Source organism: Mus pahari, chromosome 3, assembly GCF_900095145.1.
Source record: "Mus pahari chromosome 3, PAHARI_EIJ_v1.1, whole genome shotgun sequence".
Lineage (NCBI taxonomy): Eukaryota > Metazoa > Chordata > Mammalia > Rodentia > Muridae > Mus > Mus pahari.
The window spans coordinates 76,146,381-76,168,740 of record NC_034592.1 but is presented as its reverse complement, the minus strand read 5'-3'; the positions used below and the strand labels follow the sequence as shown (position 1 = coordinate 76,168,740).

The window sequence follows — 22,360 nt, the reverse complement described above, 5'->3', positions numbered from 1 at the left end:
ATACAAGGTGTGAGCAGCCCCATTTGGTTGCTGGGAGCCAAACTTAGGGGTCCTCTGCAGGAACAATCCACGCTCTTAACCAGAGAACCAACCAGCTTTCCAGCCCTTTTTTTTTGAGTCAGGGTCTTACTATGTAACCTTGGCTGGCCAGGAGTCCACAATGTAGAGCAGGCTGGCTTCTAAATCAGAGATCCACTTGCCTCTCAGTGCTAGGATTAAAGCATACACTGCCATGCATTTAAGTCAAAGAGAATCAAATGTGAGTCAGACATGATGACTCATGCCTATAATCCCAGGATTTAGGAAGCAGAGGCAGGAAGATCAAGCTAGTTTGAGGCTAGCCTGGGCTACTTAGGACTGACTCAAAAAACAAACAAACAAACAAACAAAAAAACAAGAGAGGGGAGGAGAGGGGGAAAGAAGGTATTGTCAAGAAGGAAACCATTAAGATAACTAACTTCTGGGAAGAGTTCACATGAGGCTCAGACCATACCATTTCTTTTTCTTTAAAAAGATTTATCTATTATTATATGTAAGTACATTGTCGCTGTCTTCAGACACACCAGAAGGGGGCATCGGATCTCATTATGGATGGTTGTGAGCCACCATGTGGTTGCTGGAATTTGAACTTAAGGACCTTCAGAAGAGCAGTCAGGGCTCTTAACCGCGGAGCCATCTCTCCAGCCCAACCATACCATTTCTTCAAAGTATGAAAAAAACAAAACAAAACAAAACGAAAAACAACCCAGGGAGGATGTTCAATAGACATTTTACATTATTAGCACATTTATTTTTCTCAGACAAGCATGTCTCGAAAAACCAAAATTAAAAAAGTCATTTAAGTGCAATGGTGGTACACTGTTTGTACTTAAATGCCATTATTTGTATAAGGACAGTTAAGACAGCACATTTTATATGGATATACAAAAATAAAAACATTAAGGGCAGATGAGGTGGCTCACACCTTAAACCCTAGCACTGTGAGTTGGAAGTCAACTTGATCTACATGAGTCCTATGCCTGCTAGGGCTATGTAGTGAGAGACTCTGTCTCAAAACGAAACAGTAAACAAGACCAGATAGTGGAATTACAGAGAAATGTCCCAGAGGAACCTTGGCTCCCACAGGTGGTGGCCCTTCTGCAGGAGCAGTACTGACCAGCAGTCACCTCTGGGCATTAGGTGGACGGTATGAGAGCCACAAGTCCCCACTGAGTCTCTTCTCACTGGAGCCTGGGGTCACTGCAGCTGCCTAGGAAAAGCTGGGTAACTAACACACTAGTGTCTGCTTTTGAGACATTTGTCTCTGGTGGTTACAAGACAAGGGACCCCAAGTAAGCATTCTACCATTGATCTATATCCCCTGCCCCAGACTTCTGATTTTAAACACACTTTAAACCAGGCATGGAAGTGCATGATAGTCACTTCAGCATCAGGAAGGCCCCTGAGACTGTAAGGTCAGCTGGAATTAGACGACAGGATTCTGTTTTGAGGGGGGTAGGGAGAAAGAACAGAAATGGAGACCTAAAAAACAGTAATTAAAGGCAAGTGTGGTTGACAAGATCTCTATATTCCTCATGTCAATATCAAATGGACAGTGTCCAGGAAATGCCTGAGTTACACTACTCACCAGGCCAACCCCAAATAGAGTGGCACCACCCTCAAGTCAGCTGTAGCTTCAGTTCTATGAAGACTGAACTACCCAGTTACCAGGCTTCTCCATGGAGGATGACAGCTGTAGTGAAGGACTGGACAAAGACAGGGCTGTTGTTCAGCCAGAATCTCTGCCTCTTTAAATCCAGTAGCTGAACTGCAAGCTCCCAGAAGTTCAAAGGCAGTCCTAGGCAGGAGGCTTTATTAGAGAATGATCTAGAATACCTGAAGAATTAACCGTAAAGGTCTAACTACTTTTGGGGCTGAAGACTAAAGGCTTGGAGAGAAGGCCATGATCTAGGATTCACATGGCCATCAGCAGTAACAGAAGAGGGAGGACAAAAAATTAAAGCTACCAAAGTGTTTCAAGATGTTTCCATATTATGGTGACCTTGTAGAATGCAGACATGCAACACAAGTAGCATTCCAGAGAGAAACTGTCTTTTCCATCCAGAGCTCTGAGTGGCTTCAGCTGAATCATTGTCAGGTCTGGAAGCTGTCCCCATCCCATCCCATCCCCCCAGGCACCTTCAATCAACAACTCAGAAGACAAACAGTTCTTCTCAAACAGTTTAATAGCAAATAAACAAAGGAAGGTACCACACTTGGCAGATACAAAATGACTTTTTGTCCGTGTGTCTGTGCAATTAAAACAGATTTAGGTTCCCCATTGGGACAAAAGGAAAAACACACAAAAAGGAAGGAGAGTCCTTTTAAACACATACTCCCTTGCTCCAAACTTTTAACAACTTTTTCTTTTTTAATCCACTACACAAACTGTGATTAGGTAAGAAAAGCGACACGGGCTCTTCTTGCCCTTTTTTTTTTTAAAAAACCATTAAAGCAAAATCCATAATTTTCTACAGAGTACAACACAAGTTCACACACAAAAGACATCTTTTATAAATCAAACAGGAAAAAAGGAAAGCTCAAACAAGGTCAAGAAAAGCATTTCTACGGCTGAATCACGACTTGAGTTGATTGAATCCCGTTGTTGCTGCAGAACAGACTGTGCGTTTGGTCATAGTGGCAATTTTTTTTCTCTTCACATTGTGAAATCACTTTACATTGTTTTCTAGTAGAAAAGGCAAAAAACTGTACAAAACCCCTAGTGTTAAATACAACGTTTGTACCAATAAAAAACTCACACAGGTTTGTCTCCAAAATGTAAAGTTTCTTTTTTTTTTTCTTTTTAAATTATTCACAAAAAGCAGCTGGAAATCAGAAAGGCAGCTGCCGCTCCAGGGTCTCAAATCCATTAAAACCACTACAGAACAATTAAAACAATCAGAGAGAAAAGGAAAAGGAAACAATGTCCAACATTTGGCATTTGGTTTTATCCACAGGTTTTCCCAGAGCTCCTCTTGGAATTGAAAGCAAACTATATTGGCAAACCCAGCTTCTCATCACAGGAAGGGGACCTCAGTATCTCCTGCCGACAGAGGCGCTCTGTGCAGTCAGACTGTGGGCACACAGCAGGCTCTCTCATGCTAGGCGTTGGCCTCTTTCCATCCCACCACCCCTTCCAGGACATTAAGCAGCCTACTTACGACCCCCACTTGGCTGCCATTTCTTCCTAGTAAGGTGGCCTCAAGCATAATATATTGGTCAACCTGTAGGGTCCCAGACCAGAAATTGTGCTGGAGTCCCTTCAACACCAGGGAGTGGATGATGCCAGGCAGTGCTTCTCCTCCCCACCCCCATCCCTTGCTGCACCTTGCCACCCTTTCCTGGACAATCTTGCTTCCACTTTCCCTCCCACCAGTGCTTAAGTCTCAGTGGGATCTGTCAAAAATCCTCCCTGCGGCCTCTACTCTTCACAGATCTGTCTACTCATTTCCATCCCTGTCATTTCCTCTAGCCTCTCCTCCTCTATTCACATTCTTCCAAGTCCCCAAGACCCTGAGGCTGGATGGTGCTACAAGAGAAGAGGGTAAGTTTCCCTTAGGAAACCAAAGAACTGGCTGGTCTGGCACCTGGGGACAGTAGCTATCTGGCTCTTCACCCAATTTAACTCTATTAGCTAAGTAAGAGCGGAGCCATAGTGAAGAGCCAGTGCGGGGTGGTTGGTGCCCAGAGCTGTAAACAGTGTGAAGACTGTAGTATTTATTGTGCTTGTCACCTAGGGAAAGCGCAGGCAGGCAGGCAGGTATATTGCCATGCAGTACACAGACGACCTCCTCTGGGTAATCAGAAGCACTACCCGCCTGCCCTCCCTCCCTCCCTCCCTCCCTCCGTGATCTAGCCTTGATGCGCTGCATCCTGCCTACCCACAGCCACCTTTGGTTCTGCTTCTGCCTCTCTGGCCCCTGTACTCCCTGAGCAGAGCAGCTGGCCTCCTGGATCCCCCACTGAGACCTGGAGGCCACAAAGAGTGACAGTCTAAGTGCACAGGCAAACACTCTAAGGGCAATAGAGGAGAAAGTTGCCACTTCAAAATAAAACAATACAATCTTGAGGAAAAAAAAAAAATCAACCCCATAACAATTTAAAACATCTTCTTTGAAACCCCTTTAAATCAGTCAGTTTTTGCACAAACTATAGAAAACAGAGAGGTGAAGGTGATACATACGAAGGTGTGAAGAAACAGCAGGAAACATGCACAACTTGTTTTTTTCTGGGCATAATCTTAGTAGGAAAGGAAAAATTCAAAACAAAAAGGCAAAAACAATACAAAACCCAAAAAAGTTGAAAGCATCACATTTTGCTGTGGAGACTGTAGGAAGCACGGGTGTGAGCTGGCTGAGCCAAGGGGAGGGGAGGGGAGAGGAGGGGAGGGGACCCTAGGGCTTCCCTGCAGGGCTGCTTCAGGAAGAACCACAAAAGGAAAAGAAAAAGGCTCGCTGGGGCCCAAACCTCAGCATCCAGTGAAAAGGGGATGGGGGTAGGGTGTATTTCAGACATTTTTCTGCAGTTGAGAACTCAGAAAAACAAAAACTAATAACAACATGCGGTCTCCTCAAGCCCCAAAACTATGTCAGCAAAATGTGTTCAGGAGCCTCAAAGATTTTAGTGACATCTTTTATTTCATTGTTTATTTCAAAGTTGTCTTTAAAACTAAGCACACAGAGGAACAAAGCCTGGAAGCGGACTGGCTGTGTGTTCACAAGGATACAAACACCACACGGCATGTGCTAGTAGGGCTGCTCTGAGACAGTTACAAAGAATTGGAATCACAAAATCAAGTGGTTATCTTATGAAGTTCTAGAAAAATAGATTTTTTTATATTCAAATGCAAGTTTAAATATTTTCCCTTCAGCAGTCGTTCTAGCAAAACCAATTTGGCAGCACAAAAGGGAAAAAAAAGAAAGAAAAAAGAAAAAACAAAGAAAGAAACAAACATAATAAAATACACATCAGCATCAAAGGTCAACACAAGGTCAAAGGTGAGAGTTCAAGCATCAGAGAAGCTGAAGAGACAGGGATTTGGACGATGTACTTGACGCCACATCGACATGCTTTAGGCACAACGATGAACAAACGGCAGGAATCTAGAAAAAAAAACAAACCAGAAAGAGGGAGATCCACTGAGTTACACAGAGCAATACATCCAAACAGAGAAAGAGAACAGGACACTCACTGTATGCAGCCCTGAAATGAGGAGATGGGGAAGGGCAGGGGTGGGAAATGACAAGAACTTTTGCACATGCTAACAATGGACACAGGGGAAAGTTCAAAAGGACATGAAGGACACCACGAGAACATCCAACTGCCAGAGACACAAGGGAACCTAAGGCTTGGATTTCCTGCAAAGCACCTAACACATGAAGACAGTTTCTGGGCAAGCAGGGTCTCAGCAACAAAAGATGCTAACTAGAGTGGGAGGGAGACATACGTAGGGTAGATAGAGGGCCAGAGTTTCTTGCTCAATCCTAGGATGGCCCGCCCTTGTTCCCAGAAATCCAAGCCCTAAAGTTCCACATACACCCTGGCCACTCTTGTGGAACCCAGGAGATAGTGGCTGGGCTGCACTGAAGGCAAATCAATGGCATGATAGAATCCATGAGACAAAACTACAGCAGAAAACACTGTAAGTGAACCCTCCACACAACAAAAACAGACTGCTTAAGACTTCACTTCAGTCTCCACTCTAAGCTGAGCCCTTTCCCATCAAGACTTACGGGGAGCAGCTTCTTCAACAAAACCATCTTTGGCCTGGGGAGGACTGTGCTCAAGGACAGCTAGTGCTGTGCGAATGCACTGGGCAAATGGGATAACGGAAGTACATGGTCTCCCCAGCTGGCTAGCTGGCTAACTGAGCCAGCCATGGCTGACCATGGCTCAGCTGGGGCAAGTGCTCCTTTTAGAAATCACAAGTAGGTATGAAGTTTGGGGTCTGTTCCAAAGATGGGGTCACTCCTTTGCTTCTAATATCATTAGGAAAGTTTCATTTGGTCCTGGAGCACAGGACAAATCTGTGGACAATGAAATGGGAGAGATAGAGGGAACGGGAAGAATGGGGCAGAACGTGATGTTCTGGTCAAGGAGGAAGACAGAACACAAGAAGGTTAGGGAGCACAGCGCTGGCAGCACCCTATGGAGCACAGCTCTCGCCTCTGCCAATTCACAGCATTAATGTTAGCCTTCCCCTTGGACAGGTTACCTGGGCTGCAAACGGTCACAGAAAGTCAGTAGTTTCAATCATACACAGCACCCTGTGTGTACAACAATCACATTCTGGATTCTACAAAATCCTGGCCTTTTCCAGAGATATAATTTAGGTAATAAATATTCTCCACCCCGGAGCTGTATAAAACTTCTATAAAAATAGAAACAACATTCTTGGTTCCGGCCGGTTGGGATTCAGAGCAGTGCCTGCCCAACCTACCATTTTTTTCTTTTTTTTCCTTTTTAAGTTTTTTTTTATTTTTTACTTTTTTGCATTATTTTAAAAAATTCCATCAATACCCTGGAAGCCTTTAGAACAGTTTTATCTTGAAACACAGGACACTTTTCTCCCAGTGCACAGAATTCAAGTTTACGTGGTTCGGCTTAAGAAGTGTATGTCTCATGTTTAAGAGGACAACAGACTCAACTTATCACTATAAGAGAACAGCTGTCCCAGCATCAATGGATAACACACCACTAACACTTCCTGTACAACAGCAAGATGGTCAATCCCTGTTTGTTATCCACAAGGACAGCATGACAAGGAGAATGTCCCCATCTGACTTAAAGCAGGCTAGTCCCTTCTAATCTCTGCTGCTAGGAGTCAAGACTTTTCACTTGTGAGGTTTAAGCTTCCAATGACCCAGGAACCCAAGGCCCTGCCTGTAACTATTAATCATATACTTATGGGGCTACCTCTGCTCAGCTGCATATTCCCAACAGCTTCTCTTAGAGCAGAAGGAGAGCCCAGAGGCTGTGTGGGACACTGGCAAAGGCTGGAGTTAAGACCCGTGAAAGGCAGCAGGGAGCTTGCTGTAAGCATGATGACAAAATGAACATGGGTTAATACTGAGGTAAATGAACACTGAATCCACATGGAGCCTGTAAACATCCTGTACTTTCTTCTGTCTTCAAGGACAGAAAATGGGGCTAGAGTGGTTAGAGGAGAGGCCTGTCAGACCTTATGGGAACACAGCTTTTGGGGTACCTTCATTGGGGAGGCAGAAATGCACTTCTGAACCTTCTTGAATACTAGGCTCTGCTCAGATATAGCAAAGTGGCTTGAAGAGACCTTGATTCAGGCACACCAAGAAGTAGGTCTCTCCTCCATTAATCAGATGGCTTCTTGACTGCTCTGCCCATGAACTGCACCCTTGTTGGCTAGAGATGCTGTTTAGAGCTTCCTATGTCTGTCCTCATGAGAAAACTGTGGCCAGAGAAGGAGGCAACATTCCTCGGTGTTATGAACTTCCATATACTTTCTACAAAAGAAACTACTGGATATGGGCACAGTCTAACTTCATGTTAAAATTAACAAAAATGACCTCTCTGGCTGCTTTCCCTAAACAGCCACCAATCAGGTAGGGCAATTAATAGAACATGGATGGCGGGCTGGGCTGCGTACTCATGGGTATCTCCCTACTATTTGCATATTTCAGGCTAAATGAAAAGTGCATTATTTCATGAGACTTGCTTTACCCCCTTTTAGGAAAGAAGGGCAGATATCCAGGACAAAAATTAGAAAAACAGGTGGCATAAATTCAGCATTTCCACAGAAAGCAGTCAGTTCTAAGGGGTCTAGAAGCTAAGCCACCTCACCCACTCTGCCCTGTACCTCATTAGACTTAGTTCTCACTCTTCCCACACAGGGAGAGAGACTTCGGGGATCAACTTTCTGTTCTGCTCAGTCCTCTCTTTCCATGGTTTGGGGCATGTTCTAATTATCTTTTAAACCCATTTCCCTCTTCCTCAAGGTGGACTGGTGTTGGTCCTTCTCAACAAACTGGTTACAAACACAGCAAACTTTAAATAAAGGGAAAAAGAAACAAAACAAAACAAAACAAAATCCCTCAGGATATGGCACCTAAACTCCAAAGTAAAACACTGGAAACCAAAGCACAAACGTGTCCTCTGTACGAAGCGACACTCCCACAGAAGGCAGTAGCTGAGTCTTCAGGGCAAGCTGTGCCTGCGAGAGTGGCAGGGATCAGGGTCCGGGGCTGTCAACACACAGCCTTAGGGCTTCGAATGATTAAGGGTGCTCCTCCCCCACTTACCAGAAGATCTTCTCACTCCAGTCTCAGAGGGGAGCACTCAGTAGGGCTTACTATCATTCTTCGAACGTTTGAGCTGCACTTTAAGCCTCTTCATTCCAATTTGAAAGCCGTTCATGGACTGGATGGCAGCTTGAGCTGAGACAGGATTGTCGTAACTTACAAAACCTGTATGTCCAAGCAGAAACCTCGGTGAGGAACCTAACAAAGCAAGGAGTCTTAGTCCTTGTCTGTATCTCAATTGTTTTCAGCACGCACAACAATTCTGGCAATGACAACCACATGAAACCACAATCAGGTTCTCAATGGTACTGCCTGACATTTACCAGCATTCTTTCTCCCCTTGCAAAGCTATTTCTATACACTAGTTCCTCTGGACCAATACTGTGAGCAGAAATCACTATCTCTACTACAGATAAAACTAAAGCTCAGAAAGAGGTCATATGATCTGCTAAATTCAAACTCAAACTCAAATTTGTCAGCAGCCACTTTCTTTCTCTCTCTCAGTGGCAAAATACTTAATCCCATTCTTTTTTTCTTTTTTTTCTTTTTTTCTTTTTTTTTTTTTCTTCTTTTTTGTCTTTTACTTAATCCCATTCTTACAGCAGAAGAGAAGTTAACATACCAAAGCACTTGCTCAGGTTTGTCTGCTTGTCTATGAAAACCTTGGCCGACACGACATTCCCAAAGGGCATAAACATCTGCAGTAAGTCCTGGTCTCCAAACTCCTGGGGCAGGTGATAGATGAACAGGTTGGCTCCTTCTGGACCTTCAATATCCATTGATTGCAAGAGTATCAGAGTTAAGTATGCTCATCACCAAGGGCCAACGCTCTCTCATTCCCAGCTATACCAACACTAGCAAAATCTTAATAAATTTATTCTCTGAGGGAGCATTAAACAGATTCTCTAAATAGAAGGCAGTAATTCTAAAAGTAGATTTCTTCCCTTGCATGTAGCCATGTGTCATCTCATGGAAGGAATTTTTTCCCCCCGAAACGAGTACCTGCCTCTGCCTCCCAAGTGCTGAAATTAAAGTGTGTGTGTGTGTGTGTGTGTGTGTGTGTGTGTGTGTGTGTGTGTGGTGTTCCATTATAAGCTCTGGATGTCCTGGAACTCACTATGTAGACCAGGCTCAAACTCACAGAGACCCAGTGGCCTCTGCATTCCAAATGCTGGGATTAAAATTGTGAGCCATTCTATGCCGGGCTCATGGAAGGATGTTAAAGGCCCATACCTTGCCAGAGAGGGTATACAGGGATTGGAAAGAAGGCAGATCTGCAAGTACGTACGTAGTAAAACCAAATGGAGGCCACAAGAGAACAAGAAAAAGGAGGAGGAATGGGCTACATAGTCAAAAAAGCTTCAGCCTGTACTTCTACTCTTCAGGAGTCTAAGAGAGGGGGCTCTCAACTCAAGTCTGCCTGGGCTACATAGTGAGACCTGCCTTCAAAACAAAAGCAAGTAAACAACAAAAAAAAAATAAGTTTTCAAAACTGTGCCACCAGCAATAAAGGATGACAAATAGACTGGGAGTGCCCAAGGCAGGGATGGAGTAGCGAGTGACAATGGAGTGCTAGGGGGCTTCTAATGAGCGTCTCTCATTTTGGAGGGTGCTTCAACACTTATCAGCTCGGAGCTTTATACCAAAACGGGCAAGTTCTGAATTTAACCATACTCAAACTACAACTAAGTTTAAAAAAAAAAAAAAAAAGACATTTTTTAAAAAGTGCCCATGAAACTGGGCATGGCGGTGCACACCTTTAATTCCAGTACTCTGAAGGGGTGAGTTTGAAGTCAGCCTGGTCTACAATTCAAGTCCAGGATAGCCAGGGCTGTTACAGAGAAACCCTGTCTCACAAAAAAAAACCCCTACACACACAAAAGTGCTCATGATTAATACTGAACTCATAGGAAAATATATTTTCTTTACTTACAATGTGATTTTCTAATGAAGAGTGACTAAGATAATAAATCTAGCCATTCTCCAGCCACTTATGTCTACTAGTCATTGTCAAACACGCAGCCCATTATGGCAGGTCCACGCACCTGCCACTTTTGCGCCCTATTACTCTCCTCCTGTACTCACACTTGGTTTGCTTCCTCACATCCTCTGGGGCTCTATTTAATACTGGTTCACACACTAAAGCCAAAAAGGCTACTTGTTTTTCTTACAATAGTGTGACACCTTATCAAATCATGGTTATAAAAACCTAGTCAGTCAAACCTAAACACTAAGGTGCCAGCAGGAACTGTTAATGAAGTCTCTCCTAAACGTAATTCCATTTTTATCAAAGGATATTAACTCCACTTCTATCCATGTACCTCTCACTCTATCAAACCTAGCAGCTACCTCACTTCATCCCATCACATCTCAGTATTTCATTCAGAACATACATTAGTCAAAGATAAAAATGTCAAATGAAATACTTAAGAGGAATATTTAGACAATCCTCTGGTAGATTCATAACCCAGAGAAAACTCCCTAACAAAAGAAGATCCTTGTCAAATGACCAGATCAATTCCAATGCCTATTTGTTTCTTAATTTAAAAAATAAGCTCCATCCTTAGAAGATCTATATGATTCTGATTCACCCAAAAACTCTCCTCCCCACAAAATGGCAAAAAGCACCGTACTTGATAGTCTTTCTCAGTTGCTCCTTAGCCTCGGTTGGGAAAAGGTTAGTCTACCTAAATCCCCTTGCCCCAGACCCCAACTTCCAATTCTGGTGCACTTACCTTCCTTCTGGCTTCCAGCAGCACCAATACTCTGCTGAGTCAATAAATTCTGGTTGTACAGAGTGGGGAGGGCTGCAGCAGCATATTGCTGGATACCAGAATACGCCTGGGTAAGGGCTTCCATGGTACTCCCAGTGCCATTGGAAAGGCCACTGCTGCCCAGACCACCATTCAAAGCAGCCATTCCTTGGAGGAAGAGTAAGATTAATATGCTAGAAAGATTCAACTGATACTCAAGACAAATTCACTGAAGTTACTAAAAAATGGACCTCTCCACACCAAATCTGACTTTTTATTTCCTCTTTAACTACCCATTGAGTTAAGACTATTCATCTGATTAGTCCTATTTCAGACCTTGATGCTACGTGAATATTACAAGTTCCCACATCTCATCACTACTCTCTTCAGTACTGTTTTCTAGGACATGGAAGGCCTGATACCACTCACCAATGGCTAGTTCCATTTTCCATCTTTACCTATTTACACCCTCCACCCCCTCTGGTTTTTGTTTGTTTTGTTTCTCTGTGTAGCCCTGGCTGTCCTGGAAAATCTGCCTGCCTCCATCTTCCCAGCACTAAGATTACTACCACCGGGCTCTCTGTCCTCATTTAACAATATCTTTGTAAAGCTGTTTTGTATTTTAAAATTTTGTGTGGGTGTTTTGCCTGTCTGTATATCTGTGTACAACATTCATGCCACACCCATGGAGGCCAAAAGAGGGTGTCAGCTACCCTAGGAGTGAAGTTACAGAGAGCTGTGAACCAGCATGTGCATGCTGGGAATCAAACCCAGGACCTCTGGAAAAATAGGAGGTGGCCTCAACAGCAGAACCCTCCCTCTCTCCAATTGCTGGTTTCACTTCATTCTGGGGGCAGGGGGGTTATTTTGTTTGTTTTGTTTTTTTAAGACATGGTTTCTCCATGGCAGTCTTGAATTCAGAGGTGCACCTCCCTCTCCCACCTAGGGACTGTAATTAAAGGCGTGTGTCACCACCACCTGGCCTCATTTAACCAAGCACCCTTTAAAGTATTCTTTTACTTCTGCTTTGCAGAGGAGAAAATGAGTATTAGAACTATGGTCCAAGGTTACAGCTAGCTAAGCAGCAGAGTATAGATTTACCTCAGATCTGACACAATCCCATGGTTATTCTAATTTTTCTCGGGCAAGGAAGGCAATTATTCTACTGGTACTTCTATCCTGGGCTAGTTTATAAAAGTAGCCTGATGACAACCAGGGCTTGCCCATTACCTGCCAATGAGCCAACGTTGAGGCCAGCTGTTGCTCCGGCCAATGTCTGCAGGGCTCCAAGTGAGGCTATGGGGTTGACAGAATTACTGCTGCTGGAGCTCGGCGAAGACCCTGCTATTAGAAATTCAGGAGTTAAATCATCACTTGCCTTCTCTTGCCAACAGAAACCAAAGTGCAAGAATGATCCCATCGATTCTTCTATTTACAAAAGGGATTTTACAATCACTGAATTCTGATAATTGTCCTTCTAAGCCAGAGACAAATGATGGTTACAACAAACTAAAAATAATGAGATTTCAAATAATGAAAAAATGACAACTGAGGGTGGTTCATTGGGTATTGATGCTTGGTTACTAAACCTAAGGACCTGAGCTCCATTCCTGGGACCACGAGGTGAGAAGAATTTACTACTGCAAGTAGTCCTCTGACTGTTACATGGTGTGTGTGTGCACACTCCCAACCCCCCTCTCATTTAAACTGTGTGTATGTGCACCTATGTAAAATTGTGTATATGTGGACATAAAGGCAAGAAAAGGAAGTCAAACCCTCTGGAGTTATAGCTAGCTGTGAGTTACCTCCTGTGGGCACTGGGAACCAAGCCCAGATCTGCTGAAAGACTAGTACATGCTGTTAATCACTGAACCGTCTCTCCTACCTCAATAAATAATTTTTAAGAATTTAATGAAAAACAAAAACAAATCTAAAAAGGGCACGATCAACAAAATCTTTAACCCAGCATTCAGGAGGCAGAAGAAGGTTCTTTTTTGAGTTCAAGGCCAGCCTGGTCCAAACAGCAAGTCCTAGACATCCAGGACTCACACAGATAGAGACCTGTCTGGAAAAAAAAAAAAAAAAAGACAGAAGACAGCCTGACCAAGACCTCTGAATCTGTTGTCCATAATACAACCTACCTGGTATGTGTTAATTTCTTTCCAAGATGGACTGCCCCTGCCCTTGACTCTGTGTCCAAGGTACACAGCGTTCCCTATCAACCCTTACCTGAACTGGTGAGTACGCTGAGGGGACTGCTGGATGTAGTGAGAGCATTGGTACCACTTGGTGTGTTCTGAGCTGCACTAGCTGCAGCAGCTAGTGCAGCCAAATTCTGCAGCTGCATTGCATTTAACCCTGCAATATCCAAAAAAATGCATCAGCCAGCAGATTAGATGCCCATCATTTATTCGAGCAATGACTAGAAACTGGTCCCAGACAAAGAGGAACTAACTATATAAGAACATACTCAGTTTCTATATTTTCGATGCTATACCACAGGGCTCTAAAAGATTCAGCTATCATTTAGTATGAAACCTTAAAATACTGGGGTTCTAATTCAGTGGTACAGCTCATGCTAATGATCCATGAAGCCTTTGCATCTATCCCCAGCAGGGAGGAAGAAATTTAAAGCCACTTCATTAGAGAACAGCTTGCTAGTTCAATATAACAGAACTCCAAATGATCACTAATACAGAGGTGGGCAAATTGAATGAGAATACCTGTGATCTGCCATGGGGAAGGAGCCCAAGGGAATAGCTACAAGTTACAGTAAAGTGGCCTTCTTACACACAGATAGGTGCACTGGAGGGAAAGAAGCAGGGAGGAGATCTAGAAGGCTCCATGGGAATAACAGGAAAGAACAGTACAGGAGAAGGAATGAAGAATAAACACTGACATTGTAACAGTAAATTAATCATCAGAAAAAGACAGAAAAAATGTGAGGGTAAGAATTTTAAGTATAACCTAGAAAACAGAATAAGAACAAATTTGAATTATGTTGTACATTTTGTAAAGCATTTTACTAGAGGACAGGCTATCAAGAGAGAAAGTAAGGCAAAACCAATTACTATCAAAACTCTAAAATGTAAAATGCAGCTCACCAAACATGCTCCCCTTTCTCATGTGATGCTTAACTATACCCCACTGGGCAGGGTACAGGCACAGGCAGAACTACTTACATTCTGCCTCTTCAGACTCATTTATTAATAGCCCCTGGCTCCTGACTGTCTTTGGAGCTTCATTTTGCTATAAACCATGTATCTGTTACTTACACTTTCTATAAACCTTAACAGCAACAACAGCATGAATTTAGAAACACAAAAACTCCCTGGTTCTAGTAGCTTTGGGTAAGTCATAGAAACTAACTTTACTATAGTAGTTTTTTCTTCTGCATCTGAATGGCCTAAGCCTGGATGGTCCCTAAGTTTTCCTTGCCATTTTCCTTCCCCAACAGTAACTTAAATAAAAGACACCACACAACTAAAGAACTAAGAAGCACTGACCAACAACAGGGTCACATGATAGAATCAAGAGAGCTGAGTCCTGAGACTTATGTCACGAGCAGTAGTAACATTTTGGCATAAATGGTACCCATCTCTCAGACTGAGGAAGCTGTCTGCTGACCTGTGCACTGGTGCTCCTCTGCAGCAGGGAAGCACTTACCTCCCATTGGGTGGAGGCTGCTCAGGGTGTTGAGGTTCCCAGAGGAGGCAGTCTGCTGTAGGAGCTGCAAATAAAGCTAGACATTACACCAAAAAACAGAACAAGAGTGAGAGTGAGGGCTGGTTCTGCATCTGGGATAACTCTACAGCACAGCAAAGCAAGAGTGCAGAAGCCCCCAGAGAGAACAAACTCAAACACACAACCCCAAGCCAACAGACATACAAGTCTACGACTGCATGGCTAGTCCCCTGGCTCAGAAGACCACTCTCTGGATAGTGAGACAAGCTCAAGTCTCTGTGCAGCAGAGTACATAGCAAAGGACAAAACTAGCACAGAGAAACAATCTGGACCCCAGCACAGCACTCCTTGGGTCATGCCATTCCTAGTTTCTTTCTCTCTCCCATGCTCTCCTAGTGAGGCCAATACATCACATTCTTTAGGTTACAACCATCAACTAACTAGTTTTTTATTATTATTATTATTATTATTATTATTATTATTATTATTATTATTATTATTATTTTGAGACAGGGTCTAACTACGAATCCCTGGTTGGCCTCAAACTCAACATGTAGCCCAGACTACCCTCGAATCCCGAGACCCACCTGCCTCTCTTCCTCCCCAGTGCTAGGATTAAAGGTATACACCAATACATCCAGCCTTCCACTTAACTTTTTTTAAATTATCACATTGGATCATGTTGTAATATTTTAGGTGTGTGTGTGTATCACACTGGATTGTACTATAGTAATTCTGGTTGCATGCTCCTGTGTGTGTGTGGTTGAGGCTGTAGCTTTGGCTATCTTGAAATTCACTATGTAGATCAAGGTGTCTTCAAACTCAAAGAGATCTACCTGTCTCTGTCCCCTGAGTGCTGGAATTAAAGACATCACACATGGCTAGAGATAATTTTCAAAGCATTATTCTGGCAGAAACAGTATTTCTCAATGTTCCTAGCAGTAAAACTAATTTAATCTATTGAAATATATATAACAACCCTTTACACTTTTTTAAAAATCTCATTTTAAAGGCATTCTAGTTAGAATAAATTGATAGTTCTAAAATTTTAGAAATGGAAACCAGTAAGCATCAAATTAATTAAAACTTGGTATGTGTCAACAAATAATTACCTTTCTTGTTTCCATACATAAGCAGTATTTAAAAGAATAAGGAATAAATGACTGCATTCGTTATCCCTATGAGCATTTCCAGACTATCCATACCGACTGTCACTGTGGATCACAGGCTGACCTAGAACTCATGATCTTTCTGCCTTGATCTCCCAGACACTAGAACTATAGTCATGTGCAACTATGGACAATGACCTTTCTTTTGTGACTCAAAAATCTAATAATCCTCTGTAATATTATGATCAATTATAACAAAAATAATAGATTATAGATATGGACCTTCTTTTAGACTGTACAACTCAAAGTCATTAACAGAGAAATCAACTAAAGGAAACTTATTCACAATATGGGAAATGCAAATATGTACCTCTCTCATTTAATAGTATCCTCATTTTAATCTCAGGATCTTTCAGTCTGCTGAAAGATACACCTGTCATATTTTTAGGGGACTTAATAAAGATTTTGATGGTGATCTCAATATCTTGTATAAAGAGACATGGAAAATGATGCTGAATAGTGAAGATTTTCTTAAGGATTTCTCTTAGAGGCAGGGAAATGAGATACTGATAATTTTTAAATTTAAATCAACAATTTACTTTAATTGTAACAAAAGTCTCAATATGGAACCATAAAGTAGACTAACACGACTTAATGACATTGCCTACACTTTTATATAATATCTCTACATGTCCAAAGTTGCAAATGACACTGTTTGTTAGCTAGAGACAACAGAAGAAGAAACAGCTGGGAGCTTGCAAAGTCTGCAGAAAGCAAACCACAGAACTCACTGCTAAGTACTGGGGTCCAAGTGTGTTCAGACCAGCCAGGTTTCCCCACACAGATGCTGCGCTGATCTGCTGCATCTGCTGCTGGAGCTGCTGGGCCATTCTCTTCTGTTCTTTGTCCTTCTGGGTGTCAGCAAACTTTACCACCATTGGGGATGAGCAACCCTATAAACACCAAAACCAAACGGTCAAATACCTTCTTTTGGAGCCAGAAAGATGGCTCAGTAAGTAAAAATGACTTCTGCCAAACTCGATGGCCTGAGTGTGATCTCTGAAACCCACAGAGTGTACGGAAAGGGAAAACAAACCTCTATACACTGACTGCTACATGCATGGTGTGGACAGACACCTACAATTTAAAACACCACTTCTTCCTGGGCCAAGGAAGAAATATTTCTTTGTGTAGATATGATGGCTGCATTCTATTTTTCACAAGTGACTCTTCTGACAGACAACAATGGCAAAGGCAATTTATTTCTAGTAATCATTTTCTGTTCATTTTTAAAATGGGGAGATTTTACTATGTTGTTCAGATTGGTTCTGAACTACTAGGTTCAGTGATTCTCCTGTCTCAGTCTGAACTGCTGGGCCTATAAGCATTCACCATCATCTCTGGCTCTAATTTTTAAAAGATTTATTTACTTTATTTTATATGTGTAAGTGTTTTTTCCACTTGGATGTACGTGCACCACATGCATCCAATACCCACAGAGGCGAGAAGAGGTTATTGGATCCCCTAGAAATGTAGTTACAGATGGTTGTGAGCTGCCATGTGGATGCTAAGAATCAAACACAAATCCTCTCCAAGAGCATCAGGTACTCTGAACCATTTAGCCCTATGATTTTAGAAATAGTATTTTACATTTTAAGTTCCGGGGTGATCTAGTGTTGTACACGATCCTAGACTTTAATAGACAGCTATCCCTGCACTGTCAGGCAAGGGGTGTTTCTCCTCTTCCACCTCTCTGTTCCTTACCTCCATGGTTTGTGCTTGGTGCATTGCTTTGATAGCTGTCTGTGCCATGGTTCTTGTAGTAAAAGTCACAAATGCACAACCTGGCAAGAAAATAATCAATGTTCATTCATTTAGAGGCTAATCTGACAGACACTGACTGAATATCTAACTTATTGTGGGGTAGCATCTTAGCGATACAAATATGATCCTATTTTTCAGGGGTTCACAAGCTTGTTCAGTAGATACACACAATCATGATAGGATACTAAAAACTATCAAGGGACAACAAATAGGAAGTTTTGAGGAAGAATCTCAGTTCATTCTGATAAGTAAATATGGAGAGAAAAATTCCATTTTGGACATCAAGAGAAACTGAGGATACAACTCTTTAAACAATATGGGGGGGGGGGGGAGATCAACCAGAGATACTGACAAGATCAGGTAGCAGGCCCAAGCTCTTCATCTATGGTGACTAGGGATCTGACTTATACTAGTCCAGTTAAATAAGAGACTGAAATTTAAGACAAATATCTGTTTTAAAAGCTCTAAAAATGTACCACCTCTGCTCAAGCCATCAGGTCCCCGCAGTATCCGGCACTCTTCAATCTGTCCAAACGAAGAAAACATGACTCGGATGTCATTTTCAGTACACTTCTTGGAAATCATACCAATAAAGAGCTTCCTGTCTTCCACAGCTAAAAGAGTAAAACACAAAAGGCTTATCACTAAAAGGCAAAGAGTCAAGAACCAAATCTCTTGGGTTTGAGCCAGGCCATGTCTCATACCATCCACTTCACAGATTCTAAGACATATTTCTTCTTCCCATCATTTTATATCAATGGTATAAAATTGCAATAGCCAATTATATAATGATATAAAAATGGTAACTTAAAATTATGCATATTTGGAAGCACTTCCATAAGATATGGAGAATTTGTGCTCTTGTTAAAGTTAAATTCACCCATCAGTGTGTGTGATTGATAGGCTAAGCCTGTAGATATTAAATGCAAAGTTCTTAGTATCTTGCCTTGCCCTTAATATGTTTGTTCTAGAAGTACCATGAAAAGGCTTTCACACTCGACATGATCAATAAACAGAAGACACTTCAGTGAGTACTACTTTTCTTTTCCAATATTTTAAATTTTATCTATTTTAAAAAATTTTCCTTAAACTGTAAATAACATTTGGTCTTTTGTCCCCCACCTATCCCCCAACTAAACCCACCTTGATCAGGCATCTCTACATAGCTATGGCTATCCCAGAACTTGCCATGTCCTGCAATTTTCTAGGATTGCCTCAGACTCACAGTGATCCTTCTGCCTCTGCCTCCTGAGTCATTCTTTGTGTTTCTAACTGGAACTCTTGAGAATTTAAAATTAATGTTTTAGCCTCTGAGCTTTTTACAGCATTATTTTGTTTAAATGAAATTTTATGAGCCAGCTACCACCCAATTTCAGGTGGAGTCTACTGTGGAACCTGTACAATTCCCACAATTTCATTTAGGAAGAATAAGTCCTTAAGGATGGCACCAAGCGTGGCTGCCAGTAGGACAGCCCCTGAAAAGTCTGTTTCTTTTCCCAAGTGGTTCTGAGAGAAACTGCCCTCTGAGCTTCCTGCTGAACTTCCTGTTATTAGCTCATGAACTTATTAGACTTGCATTTTCTCAAAGAGTTCAGTTGTGGTAGTGAAACAAAGATTATTTTTAGCTTTCTGACCACTACCATTATGTTCAGCTTCTATAGATGACATTAAAAGTCTGAATCCATCTCTGGCTCCAAAAGTACCTGGGTCATAGCTTGTGGCTGGACTGCAGGATCATGGCACCTGCACTGACCATGAACTTGTCCCAGCTGAGCTCAGAAAGCTCTCTGCTAAAGCACTAACAGGTCTTCTTCCCAGTTACTCCACTTTCCTCCTTAACGTTGTCTATAGGATTATACTTCTCAAGGACATCCTATGTTTTCTGTTTGTGTATTTGACTATTTTTGAAATATGGTCTCATATGACTCAAAGGGTCTCAAACTCTAAATGCCTGGATCCACACTGTATATTCCCACACCTGGTAAATACGCCCACCTGTCTGTCTGTGTGTATGTATAATATTTTCTCTATTGTTAACTATTTTTCTAGCTTAGTAAAACTTAAAAGAAAAATGCTCTAAGAATAGCAAAAAGAAAAGAAAAGAAGGAGAGAGACAGACAGACAGACAGAGAGAGAGGAGAATGCTTACCGTTGTTCTTTTCACTGTCAGCAGGCTTCATCTGTATAGGGTGATGCATCTAAAAAGAAAATCCATTCGTATTATTCTCCAACCCCATTAATGCCTTTCAAAAATATAGACTTTAAAGACTATACCAAAACAACAGCCTTTAGAATTGCTCTGGACTCATGTCTGCCTGATGATCTTAACTCAACAAAATACTAGAATAGACAGAATGTGAGTCATAAAGTTAAAATATAGAAAACTCTTGGCAGCGAGAACTAGTTTTGGTCAATCTTCTCTGAATGTTCCCTTTATATTCTCCTTTTCACAGTAATTCCCACAGCAAAGACCTTTCCTCCAAAATGCTTTTTAGTATGTGTCCAACATGCACAAGCACACCCCATGCACAAAAATGAATACCACTTTAACTTATAAAAGTTCTTACCCCAGGGAGGACCTTCATGTTATGGAGAGCATTCTGAGCTTCTAATGCAGCTTTACGGGTGTAAAATGTAACAAAACAGCACCCTGAATAAACAAAATTTTGCAAAAAGCAAATTAGTGCCTTGAAAACAGAATTCTTAGAATATTTCTATCCCTATACTACTGCTGAAATTCAAGAAATGAATGAGCTTATTAAAACTGAGGGGAAGAAAAGGCTGGGATGAAACTAGCTCTATAACCCAGGCTGACCTCCACCTGACCTCCGCCTGACTCTGCCTTCCAGTTCTGGGATTAAGGGTATGTGCCACGACCACCTAACAAAGGGAGTGATTTTTAAAGCATCTTTCTTTGTTCCAGTCTATTATAGCTCTAGGTTTTATTTCTAAGCTTCCTCCTAGTCAGTAGAAATCTTCTCTTGATGCTTCTGTAACTTCTCTGGGGAAAAAAATGCTTCTTTTTTCCCCCCTCTTGAGATAAGATCTCATATAGCACAGGCTGGATTTGAATTTCATGTTATCAAGGAAGTCCTTGACCACCTGCTTCCACCTACTAAGAGTTTCAATTACAGTATCCACAGTCATGCCTGGCTACAAGGCTCCCTTTACAAAGGTTATGCGCCATTCCAGTTAACCTGTCCTACCACAGGCTAGGTTAAGATGCTGAGGAAGAGGACCTAGCTTTCTGTAACTCATTTTCTCTCTGCTTGCTCAGAATAAACCACTCCCTTTATCACAACCAATTTAAAATTTTTTATTCTATTATTTTATTTTATGTGAATGGGTGTCTTGTTTATGTATCATATATGCCTGGTACTGAGGAGGCCAAAAGTGGGCACTGGATCCCTTTGGACTGGGTTTACAATCTGGTGTGAGCCACTGAGAAGAGACCCTGGATTCTCTGCAAGGACGGCCAGAGCACTAAGTGCTGTACGTCGCTCCAGACTCTCACAGCCAGTTCTCAGCACACACTTCCGATTTAACTATCACCTATCAGACTGTAACATTACTTAAGAATGAGAACTTAGGATCTTTTCTCAATTCTTCATTCTCAAATAATTTTGCTTCTTACTGCTTGGTATTGTCTAGACTCTTGAAGTTTTTGTGATTTGTTTTATATATGATTTAGAGACTCTAAGGTCTTAGAAATCTTAGGATTTATTGTTCTGAAACCTGTCAAGTCTCATAAAATACAATAGTTTTCTCTCAAAATTATACAGCAGTAGGATTTTAAATTCATGTTGTATGGCCAGACATTTTCAGAAGTAACAATTTTTATTTTTGGTTAATTATGCCACGCAGAGAAAATTGTTCTTTTTCTAGATCCCTGACTATTTTATTTTTAAAGATTAATTTATTTATTATATATGAGTACACAGTAGCTGTCTTCAGACATTTTTTTCTTCTCTCTCGGGCACTGCTTGCTTGCTGTAGCTGTAGCTGTCGTCAGACACCCCAGAAGAGGACATCAGATCTCATTATGGATGGTTGTAAGCCATCATGTGGATGCTGGGATTTGAACTCATGACCTTCAGAAGAGCAGTCAGCGCTCTTAACCACTGAGCCATCTCTCCAGCGCCCCCCCCCTTCTTTTGAGACAAGGTTTCTCTGTATAGCCCTGGCTGTCCTCGAACTCAGAAATCCACCTGCCTCTGCCTCCTGAGTGCTGGGATTAAAGGCGTGCGCCACCACCCCCGGCTGACTTACTAACTTTTTATGTAAACGTGACAACCATGCTCCTCACATCTGTATTACAGAATAGCTATTCCAAAAGTCACTCTAAATTGGTGATTTGGAAAATAAGAGCATACTTCCATGCACAAGCAAAGCTAATGTTGCTTACTTACTCTTGGTCTTCTGAAATGCACATGCTGCTGTAATCTCTAGAAAAACCCAATATTTCTTTTCCTATCCATTTTGTAAGCTACTACCAATAAGTTGCCTAAAATGAAGGCCCTTCTGTTGATAAGCCATCCTGTAAGGGCTAATCTGTGAGCACTTACAAAGAACTGCCCAGATGCATCTAATAAATTATACTCATGTGGTCACATTAATACTATATATATATATATATATATATATATATATATATATATATATATATATATTTGTT

The 22,360-nt window shown here is 41.8% G+C and overlaps 1 protein-coding gene across 10 annotated transcripts in view; it reads right to left on the bottom strand.

The window, feature by feature from the left end:
- Positions 1-2,206: 2,206 nt before the first annotated feature.
- Positions 2,207-22,360, bottom strand: part of Celf1 (CUGBP Elav-like family member 1) — a 79,619-nt gene continuing 59,465 nt past the window's right edge. For 3 of the 10 annotated variants that reach the window (XM_029536516.1, XM_029536513.1, XM_029536514.1), the window contains 12 exons: positions 20,253-20,335; positions 19,835-19,883; positions 18,165-18,299; positions 17,626-17,705; positions 16,653-16,814; positions 14,735-14,810; positions 13,298-13,426; positions 12,299-12,412; positions 11,051-11,236; positions 8,938-9,081; positions 8,316-8,480; positions 2,207-5,141 (listed from right to left, as the gene is read on the bottom strand). In XM_029536516.1, the coding sequence (XP_029392376.1) occupies positions 8,353-8,480; positions 8,938-9,081; positions 11,051-11,236; positions 12,299-12,412; positions 13,298-13,426; positions 14,735-14,810; positions 16,653-16,814; positions 17,626-17,705; positions 18,165-18,299; positions 19,835-19,883; positions 20,253-20,335 (1,286 nt within the window). In that variant the 3' untranslated portion in view covers positions 2,207-5,141; positions 8,316-8,352. Of the gene's footprint in view, positions 8,228-8,315; positions 8,481-8,937; positions 9,082-11,050; positions 11,237-12,298; positions 12,413-13,297; positions 13,427-14,734; positions 14,811-16,652; positions 16,815-17,625; positions 17,706-18,164; positions 18,300-19,834; positions 19,884-20,252; positions 20,336-22,360 lie in introns of all 10 variants that reach the window. The other 7 variants (XM_021193624.1, XM_029536510.1, XM_021193623.1 and 4 more) reach the window with 5 other exon arrangements.